At 37.9% G+C, this 10,931-nt stretch overlaps 1 protein-coding gene across 5 annotated transcripts in view; it reads left to right on the forward strand.

The window, feature by feature from the left end:
* The window catches only part of TOPBP1 (DNA topoisomerase II binding protein 1), a 59,924-nt gene that overhangs the window by 15,915 nt on the left and 33,078 nt on the right, over positions 1-10,931 (forward strand). For all 5 annotated transcript variants that reach the window (XR_003908885.1, XM_029940255.1, XM_029940256.1 and 2 more), the window contains 3 exons: positions 4,353-4,666; positions 5,329-5,501; positions 9,256-9,467. Coding sequence is in view for 4 of the 5 variants with exons in the window: in XM_029940255.1 (XP_029796115.1) it covers positions 4,353-4,666; positions 5,329-5,501; positions 9,256-9,467 (699 nt within the window). In the remaining variant the exon portion in view is untranslated. The remainder of the gene's footprint in view (positions 1-4,352; positions 4,667-5,328; positions 5,502-9,255; positions 9,468-10,931) is intronic.

Below are 10,931 nucleotides of genomic sequence, written 5' to 3' on the forward strand. Positions count from 1 at the left end.
AATACAGTGTAGTGATTGAACAAGTCCATACATCACCTGGTGCTCATGCAAGTGCACTCCTTAATCCCAGTCATCAATGTAACCCATCCCGACTCCCCTCCCCTCTGATAAACACCATTTCTCTATGGTTAAGAATCTGTTTCTTGCTTTGTCTCTCTTATTTATTTTTATTTTTATTTTTTTGAGTTTATTTGAGAAAGAGAGCACAAGCAGGGGAGGGGCAGAGAGAGGGAGAGCCAGAGAATCCCAAGCTGCTAGTGCAGAGACTGACCTGGGGCTCAAACTCATGAATCCTGGGCTGAATCAAGAGTTGGAGGCTTAACTGACTGAGCCACCCAGGCACCCCTGACTCTCTTATTTTCTTTTCCTTTTGTCTCTTTGTTTTCTCTCTTAAATTCCACATATGAGTGAAATTATATGGTTTTGTCTTTCTCTCAGTGACTTAATTTGCTTGGCATTATATTCTCATTTCATCCATATCATTGCAAATGGCAAGATTTCATTCTTTTTGATAGTTGAATAATACTCCATGCATTGTGCGTGTGTGCACACACTTGCTCGTGGATACACGCACTACATCTTCTTTATTCATCAATCAGTGGACAGTTGGGCTGCTTCCATATCTTGTCTGTTTTAAATAATGCTGCTGTCAACATAGGGGCTCTTGTATCCCTTTGGATTAGTGTTCTTCTCAGGGTAAATACCTAGTAGTGCAATCACTGGATCATAGGGTATTTTTAACATTTTGAGGAACCTCCATACTGTTTTCTACAGTGGCTCCACCAGTTTGCATTCCCACCAACAGTGCATGAGGGTTCTCGTGTCTCCACATCCTCACCAACATTTGTTTCTCGTGTTTTTGATTTTAGCCTTTCTGACATGTTGAGGTGATACCACATTGCAGTTTTGATTTGCATTTCCCTGATAGTGATGGTGAGCATCTCTTTCTGTGTCTTTTGATTGTCTTTAGATGTTTTTAGACTTATTCCTCAGAGAATTGACTGTTCGTATCTTCTGCCCATTTTTTATTGGCTTATTTACTTTTTGGGTGTTGAGTTATAGAAGTTCTTTATATATTTTGGATACTAACCCTTTATTGCAAATGTCATTTGCAAATATCCTCCCATTTCATAGACTGCCTTTAGTTTTGTTGATTGTTTTCTTCTCTGCAGAAGCTTTTTATTTTGATGTAATCCCAATAGTTTATTTTTGCTTTTGTTTCTCTTGCCTCAGGACACCTATCTAGAAAGAAGTTGCTATGGTTAGTATCAAAGAGATTACTGTCTCTGTTCTTTTTTAGGAATTTTATAGTTTCAGGTCTCACATTTAGGTCTTTAATCCATTTTTGTGTGTGATGTAAGAAAGTGGTCCAATTTCATTCTTTAGCACATTGCAGCCAAGTTTTCCCAGCACCATTTGTTAAAGAGACTCTTTCCTATTGGATATTACTTTCTGCTTTGTCAAAGATTAACCGCATAATTATGGGCTTATTTCTGGATTTTCCATTCTGTTCCACTGACCTATGTGTCTGTTTTTGTGCCAGTGCCATACTGTCTTGATGACTATACCTTTGTAATACAACTTGAAGGCTTAGAATTGTGATGCCGCCAGTTTTGCTTTTTCTGTTTCAGGATTGCTTTGGCTTTTTGGGATCTTTTGTGGTTCCATACAAATTTTAGGTTTGTTCTAGTTGTGTGAAAAATGCTGTTGGCATTTTGATAGGAATTGCATTAAATGTGTAGATTGCTTTGGGTAGTATAGACATTTTAACAATGTTCTTCCAATCCATGATCATGGAGTGTCTTTCTATTTCTTTGTGTTGTCTTCAGTTTATTTAATCAGTGTTCTATGGTTTTTGGAGTACAGGTCTTGTACCTTTTTGGTTATATTTATTCCTAGGTATCTTATTAAATGGTACTTTTGTCTTAATTTCTCTTTCTCCTGCTTCATTATTGGTGCATAGAAATGCATCAGATTTCTGTACACTAATTTTGTATCCTGCAACTTACTGAATTCGTTTATCAGTTCTAGTATGTTTTGGTGGATTCTTTCAGGTTTTCTGTATATAGTATCATGTCATTGGCAAATAGTAAAAGTTATACTTCTTTACTGATTTGGATGCCTTTTATATTTTTTTATCATCTGGTTGCTGTGACTAGGACTTCCAGGACTATGATGAATAAAAGTGACGAGAGTGGACACCCTTGTTCCTGACCTTTGGGGGAAAGTTCTCAGTTTTTCCCCATTAAGGATGATGTTAGCTGTGTGTTTTTTATAAATGGCCTTTATTATGTTGAAGTATGTTCCCTCTGGACCTACTTTTGTTGAGAGCTTTTACCACCAGTGATCGTCATACTTTGTCAGATGCTTTTTCTGTGTCTGTTGAAATGGTCGTGTTGTTTTCATCTTTTCTCTTGTTGATGTGATGTGTTGATTGATTGGCACATATCGAACCATCCAGGAATAAATCCTACTTGATTGTGGTGAAAGGTTTTTTGAATGCAGCGTTGAATTTGGTTTGCTGATATTTTATTGAGGATTTTGCATCCATGTTTATCGGGGATATTGGCCCGTGGTTCTTTTTTTAGTGGTGTCTTTATCTGGTTTGGGTATCAGGATCATGCTGGTCTCATAGAATGAATTCCAAAGTTGTCCTTCCTTTTCTATCTTTTGGTATAGTTTAAGAATAGGTTTTTTTCTCTTTAAATGTTTAGTAGAAGAACTCACCTGTGGAGCTGTCTGGTCTTGGGCTTTTGTGTGCTGGGAGGTTTTTGATTACTGATTTAATTCTTTCCTTATTACCAGTCCAGATTTTTGGTTTTGGGGGGTTTTTTACCCACACTATTTCTGTTAATGGTATATTGAAAAATGGGTTTTCCTCAGACTCTTTGGTTATGCTTTAATAGTACATTATGTCAGGAGATCCTCAATTTTCTAGGCTGTTTTGGCATTAAAAAGCCACAGATTGACTCAAAGCAGTTTTATGCATTATCCTTCAGCCAGGGGTACGTGGTGGAACCAAGTGATTAGTTTCTCAAATCTTTCTTTCTCTGGCAGTTAGTTGTCTACTTATTTTGAAAGGGTTTGATGATAGTGAACCTCACAGAATCCCCAAGCTCCTTAGAAAGAATGTAATCAAGTATTTTATAGTTCTTAAAGAAAGTTATTTTTGAGAGTGGTTATTCAGTATTAGGTTTATCAAGAAGTGTCTGTTGGGCTCCTAAATGAGATTGGATGGAAAAGGGGGTTATGTTGTTCAAATAAGTGGAAAGGACTGCTGTAGCAGTAGCCTCCAGGCTTGTTTAGATCCCGTAAAGCAGTGGCAAACTTGTAAAGGACTGGATGGTAAATACTTTAGGCTTAGTCGTATCCTGTCTCTGTATGTATTCTATTTTGTTTTGATTATGTTGTTACAACCATTTAAAAAAGTAAAAGCCATTCTTTTATTTTTTAATATTTATTTTTGAGAGAAAGAGACAGAGCATGAGTGGGGTAGGGGTAGAGAGAGAAGGAGACACAGAATCTGAAGCAGGCTCCAGGCTCCATGCTGTCAGCACAGAGCCTGATGCAGGGCTCGAACCCACGAACGTGAGATCATGACCTGAGCCGAAGTCAGACGCTTAAACTGAGCCACCCAGGCGCCCCTAAAATTCATTTTTAACTCCCAAGCTGTGGGCCCTGTTTGGCCCCTAAGCTATAGTTTGCCAATCCCTGTACATAGCACCACTAGGGTTTCTGAAAAAAAAACTTACTGAGTTTTGACCTTTTAAACTTTTAGCCTTGATTTGACAATGTTTATTGCATATTAGGGATTAAATATTTTAGTTTCTGACATTTATATTTTTATACACAGGTGTTTTTTTTTTCCCTACCCATCTATCAGCCAACTTGATTCTAAAATGAAATAGTTGAGACCATTTGCTTGGGTTCTTAATCAGTTCTCTTAAATCCATATAGTAGTAGCTAATTAGCTGCAGTTTCAATATGAAAATTTTAAGAGTATACTTCTGTTTTTTTCCTTAATAATATTTTCTCAATTCCGTTGTGAATTATTGAAACCAATTTTGGAACTGAGATAGGCCCAGAGAATTATTGGAGCTTCAAAATTTTCAGCCAATTGGGAGTTTCTAGTATACTAGGAACATTTAGAACTGTAACATGGTTGCTGTTATCATTCCTGTTTACTGGAAGATGGAAACACTGACAGTACTCTCAGTAACCAAGAGGATGTATCTTTTCTTGATTGTGCACTTACAGAGCCTTAGTTTGTGGAAGTGTGGACACAGTTCTCAGGCTCCATGTTACTTTTAAGATAAATTATCTGCTAGAAAACATTTCTTTGTCTCTTTCAGTTGAAGCTGCAAAGTCTGAAGTTGGGCCCTTTAATGACTCTACTCATATTTCCCTGCAAGAAGAAAACCAGTCTTCTGTCACTTACTGCCACCCTGACGCTTCTACTACTGAAGAAGGTTTATTTCACCAAAAGAGTTTCCTTATTGTGGGTTTTAATAATGAAACTGAATCTACAATGGAAAGCATCATAAGAGAAAATGCTGGAAAAATTGTCTCCCCTCAGAGCCGAACTGTTGCTGATTATGCTGTGGTTCCTCTGCTGGGGTGTAAAGTAGAAGCAACTGTGGGAGAAGTCGTTACAAACACATGGCTGGTAAGAGAACCCTGGAGTGGTTGAAATGTAGTGTTGAAGGATGTCAGATCCCGGGAGTGTTCGTGTGTATTTCCTAGGCAGTGCAGTGCAGTTTAGGTGTATTGGTATTTATGTTTGAGTTTAGATTTTGCTTTTAGCAAAAGAAATTCTGAGATCTGGAAATGTGCAAGCTTCTTGGTCCTGATCCTGGTAGAGTAGAGCGTATTGTTTTCCCGGGGCCACAAGAGCAGCTTTCCTTCTGAGGAAGTTACTCCAGGTCATCTCGTGCTGGTTCAGTCTTCCTTGTTTTCTCACAACCAAAGCATGACAGGCACTTTAATATTGTTCTTTGTTACTGGCTGAACACAGGTAATTTCACCATTTTTTTTTTTAACTTTCCAAGAATTAAGAGGAAATTTTATAAACTAATACTTTGGAAGAAATTAAATTTAAAGCAATATTTCATAATTTTACTGTTAAACCTGACCTTAACATCGTGTATAATGATATGATTTTTTTAATATTATAATTTGGAATATATTGAGAATGAGCATACACAAGGTTATATTAAAGTAAAATTGCTTTTCATCTAAACTAAAATTAACTGCTACTGTAACTAACACAGTATTAACCACTGGTTGCCTATTTCAGGTTGCTGTTACTGTTTCTCTTGTTTTTAAAAGGTAACTTGTATAGACTCTCAGACTTTAGTTGATCCGACGTCAAATCCTCTCTTCATGCCAGTCTCATTAATGGCAGGAATGACTCCTTTAGAGGGTTGTGTTATTTCATTCAGCCAGTGTTCAGGAACAGAAAAAGATTCATTGCTATGCTTAGCAGAACGCCTTGGAGCAAGGTACGTGGCATTTTTCATGCACCTACTATCATAGTGTACCTTTTATCTTCCTGACTTAATTGGTGAACATTCAGGTTGAAATTAGGCTGAGTGTCTTTGTAAGATTTATGGGTAGTATGTGGTATGCCTGCGTGATGGTTCAGTGTTACTAGATGGATTCCTGGCACATGTTAAGGCCATAGACATTAGTGCTTACCTACCCGGAAAGGGAATGTCTAAAGCTGATTCAGGGGCCATTATTGAATATTACTCATCTAATCATTATTCCTTCCATGTGCCATATGGATGATTTATTCTTTTTTAGTAATGAATTCTTGGGAAGAAAAAAAAGAACTTGCAAGTTACTTTCAAAATCCATGAGAGTCCAACCCCTAAGTGAACTTTAAGTGGTGGCTGTTGCAAAAGGAAGTAGAAAACTGTTATATATATGGTAAATGTAAATGAACTAAACTTTTATACTAAAAGTTAGATCTTGAAGCAACATTTAAAATGATTTTAAACAGGAGACATGCCTAAAACAAATTGATTGAGAATATCTCAAAAAAGATGGGCAAAGTTATGCCAAAGAAACGCAGACAATAAGAAAGACGGGGTTGCAGTTCTAGTGTCAGACAAGTTGGGGTTCAGTTAAAAAGGTGTGGCGTAAGAAAAAGAAGAGCACCAGAAGTACAGAGTGAGTCACTGAAGGTGTGCCAAAAAGAACAACTGTCGTGTAGAAGACGAAAACTTAGAACAACAGAAATCCATTACTTGTAGGAGACTTTAATTCTCATCTTTTACTTCATGACAGGTCAAATAAAAAACAGGGAAGGTTAGATTTCAGTAGCACAGTTACCTACCCTGAAAAAGTGAATATACCTTTTCCAGTGCCTGTGGAACACTTAAAAACATTGCCTATAAGGAAATGGGCCACAAAGAAAACCTCAGTAAGTCTCCTTAAGTAGAAAGAATACAGACCACAGTGCAAAGAGATTAGAAATGAGTAGTGGAAATAGAAAATGAAAAGATCTTATTAACTAGATATTTTAACTGTTTTTCTTAACTCTTGGTTCCAGGAGGAATTCAAAACCATTTATAGGCCTAGAAATCATTATCAACTGAATGGTAATAAGCACTCCCAGTGCCCAGATGGTGAGCTCAAAATACCATTTCCCACTAAAAGAAATTAAAACATAAAGAAATGATTAATTTCAGATCTGGGGCAGAAAAGGTGCCAGTGAGTCTGGAATATTGTCAGATCAGATAGCAAGGACTCATAAGGAAGTTGTGTCCAAAGGACCCCCACTGGCCAAAGACTGGGAAATTTAAGTGTCACTAGAGATGATAATGGCAGTGGATGCAAACACTTCAAATAATGTTTAAATCAAGATTTTATAATGACACCAAAGAAAGCTAAGCTAATTGGTCGCATTGAAAGATGCTAGGAAACCAGCTGTTTTGTTTTTGTTTTGTTTTTGAGAGCGAGAGCGAGAGAGAGAGAGAGAGAGAGAGAGAGAGAGGGAAAGATGGGGCTTACTCAGTGCAGGGCTTGTGCTCACCTGAGGCAGGACCAGCTCGCTATTTTATAAGTCTTAGAGAAAAGATCAGGTATTTATCCTGTCTTTCCTGTGTAATCTGTATCAGAGTACCATAATAACAGATAAGACAGTTGTCCTTTCAGAGGTATTCCAACAAATAAATGAAGGATAGGGTTATAACTCATGATGTGATGTGATATATATGTGACGATCTTGAAGCAACACTTAAAATAGCATCGAGCCTTGAAAATCAGTAATCACATAATAAAGAGGAAAACAGACATTATACGCCTCTTGAGGTCGAGCGTACCGCCACCTTGAAGTGGCCTCACCAAAATGATGCGACCTCAGTCTGATGAAGCCTCTAGATTCAACTGCTGATTCATAGGAAGTAGGAGGGTAACATTGTTAAACTCAAGCGTAGAATGCAGTCAGCCAAATCAGACTTTGAGATAACCTTATGTTATAAATACTACAGTGTCTTCAACAAATACATTCAGAGAATAGAGGAGGAGGATGAATCCTATAAACTAAAAGACCAAAACAAACAAACAAACATGTAGAGGTGCCTGGGTGGCTCAGTCAGTTGAGCGTAAGACTCATTTCAGCTCAGGTCATGATCTCACGGTTCATGGGTTCAAGCCCCATGTCGAGTTCTGTGCCTGCTTGGGATATTCATTCATTCATATTCTCTCTCTCTCTCCCTCTTCCTCTCCCTGCCCCTCCTCTGCTTGCGTGCTCTCTCTCTCTTCCAAAAATAAATAAACTTTACTTATATAAATGTAGTGTTTAAAGTGGTACTCTGTGATAAAACCTAGAAGGTAAGGAGTGATTACCATAAATATCCAAGTAGTGGAAGGGAGGGAAGGAAGGGGTGTAATTGAGTAAGGGACGTGTTGGAAAGGGTCTGGAGTGGCTGGCAAGATTCTGTCATCTGATGTAGGTGGTAGATACAAGGGTTCACCTTACAATAATTCACTAAATTGTATATTTCCCTTTTTGTTGTGTCCTGTATTTGAATTATACTAAGCAATAAAAACTTTTTTTTTTAACCTGAAGTTGAATGGGAAGCCTGGGAGGCTCAGTCAGTTAAGCATCTGACTTCCGCTCAGGTCATGATATTATGGTGCGTGGGTTCAAGCCCTGCATTGGGCTCTGTGCTGACAGCTCAGAGCCTGGAGCCTGCTTCAGATTTTTTGTCTTCCTTTCTTTCTGCCCCACCTCTTCTTGCATTCTATCTCTCTCAAAAATGAATAAATACTAGAACAAAAAAACAAACAAACCCTGAAGTTGCAGAAAAGCTAGAAAGTAACAATAGCAAAAGGAGATCAAACTCCATGGGGTAAACTAAAGTAATGCTCAGAGAAAAATTCAGTAAAGTGGCTATGTAGGAAACTAATATACAGAAACCATTGGTCTTCACACAGACAACCAGTTAGAAAAGCTAGTGAAAACTAAGTTTATAATGAGAGATAAAATACCAACAGGTTTAACAGGAAACTCGGAAGATCTACAGAAGCTTATAAAACTCTAGTAAGGTAACAGTAAGAACGATATGCATGTTTTCGAAAGAAGATTATAAAGAAGTTTCTATTTTTTCCTGCATTAATATGTAAATTTAGCATCCCAGTAAAAGTGCAATTCAACTTTTTTAGGGAGGGCAATAAGCAAATATTCTTAAATTCATAAGAAAAGGTTAGCAAGCAGGAAAGTTGTAAGATTGAGCCCCATGTTGGGCTCTGTGCTGAGCATGGAACCTGCTTGGGATTCTCTCTTTACCTGTCCCTCTGTGCCCTCCCTCGCCTCCCAATAAATGAATAAACACTTTTTCAAAAGAGGGTATCAAATTAGATTGTGTATGAAAATGCCTTGGGAAGACATAGGTGGGCTAGAAAGATGGAATTTGTTGTTCATATGCTTTCTATGCTCACTGGTTGTTCATGCCACCTTTTGGGAAGAGAAGCCAAGGTGGGTAAGTGAGACTAATTAAGGAAGTAGTTTTCCTGGTTAGTTCTTGAAAGTCTAGTTTAATTTGCTTATGTTATAAAAAAAATTTTATTGTAGCAATGCATTTTTATCTTAGAGTAAGCATCTGTAAGAGGATTCTGAAATAAACCAATTTTTATCAGCAAGTATGATCTTAGAACTCTAACAACAGTTGTATTAGAAACTTTCTTCTTAGTTTGCTCACTAGTTGTACATATGACTCTTTGCTTTTATTCAAATATAATTTGCAGCGTTCAAGAATTCTTTGTTCGCAAACCCAAGGAAAAGAAAGGCCTGTTTGCCAGTACACATCTTATACTGAAAGAACCGACTGGTTCTAAATATGAAGCTGCCAAGAAGTGGAATCTACCGGCTGTCAGCATAGAATGGCTATTGGAGACTGCTAGAATGGGAAAGAGAGCAAATGAAAGCCGTTTTCTGATTGAGAGAGCCACTGAAGAAGGTTAGTACTTTCATTTTTTTCTTCTTACGTATTTTACAATTTGATGGTTCCTGGAAAATGAATGTGCCAAAGCTTGTTTTTAGGAAAGTTCATTGATATCTACTTTTCATGTCGGGTGTAGTGCACCACTGTTGAGCATTCCTTATTGGGTGGCATAATAAACATGTTCATAGCACAGATGTTTAATTTATATCTGATCTCTGAAAGCTGGAAGATAAAAAACAGTCTAAGAACATTCTAGGGTCTCAGCATTCGAAGCCTGAAGATGTGGGCTCAGATCCCATTTATTGTTCCTTCTGCGGCTCACACTGACACACCGTATAATTCATGTGTTCTCTCTTCCTCTCTTCTTCGGACTTGTACATCTTTTCTCTAGCCTACTTCATGCTTACCTCTTCCTCCTCCTCCTTCAGGTCTCAGCTGGGCTGTCACTTTCCCTGGGAAACCTTCCTTAACCCACCAAGTACAGCCTTTGCCTGGTTGAAACTCTACATTGTATCTTTTATACCTCTGGTCCCCATGTTCTAATTCTAGTTTGCTTTTGTATCTTCCTGCTCATTACAGGCTATGAAAGGGCAAAGAATATACGTGTCTTGTGCATTATATATTTCCCTTGGATAGCACTGGGCTGGCATGGCATTGCCATCTAATAATTGTTTTTGTTAAATATTGAAAAAAGGTGGGTAGAAAGACACAGTAGCTTCTTTTCTAAGGTGGTAGCATCTCTACAAACTTCAGGGTCAAGTCAGTACCTTGGGAACAGCTCTCAGAGCCATTACTTACTTATCCAGACAAACTAGAAATCTTACAACGGCGGCAAAGTGATGTTTAGCTCATATTAAGATTTCACTAAGGATTTTCCAAAAACTGAACTGTATTTGTTAACTCGTAATTGGGACTTTTTTTTAAAAAAACTCTGCCATTGACTAAGATGATACTCACACAATTTTTGGCAAATTGTTAGCTTTATTGAGAATATTTCAAGTTACAAGAAAAATAGAAAATTTCATTAATTGTTTTAGCTGATGTGCTTTGTCTGTTTCAACATATATTTTAATACAGTATTTGTTTTTGTTTTTGTTTTGGAAAAGTGTACATAGGAGCACTTGGGAGGTTTAGTCTGTTAAGCATCCAGCTTCAGCTCAGGTCATGATCTCACAGTTTGTACATTCAAGCCTCACATTGGACTCCGCACTCTGTGACTCTCCCTCTCTCCCTCTCTTTCTGCCCCTGCCCCCCTCATGCTTTCTTTCTCTCTCAAAAATAAATAAACTTTTAAAAAGTAGGTATATATAACTTTATGGTTTAAAGTATACTTGAGAGGGGCACCTGGGTGTCTCAGTCAGTTAAGCATCCGACTTCAGCTCAGGTCATGATCTCGCAGTTTGTGAGTTCAAGCCCCCCATCGTACTCTGTGCTGACAGCTCAGAGCCTGGAGCCTGCTTCAGATTCTGTGTCCTTCTC

The sequence above is a fragment of the Suricata suricatta genome, chromosome 5 (genome assembly GCF_006229205.1).
Source record: "Suricata suricatta isolate VVHF042 chromosome 5, meerkat_22Aug2017_6uvM2_HiC, whole genome shotgun sequence".
NCBI lineage: Eukaryota > Metazoa > Chordata > Mammalia > Carnivora > Herpestidae > Suricata > Suricata suricatta.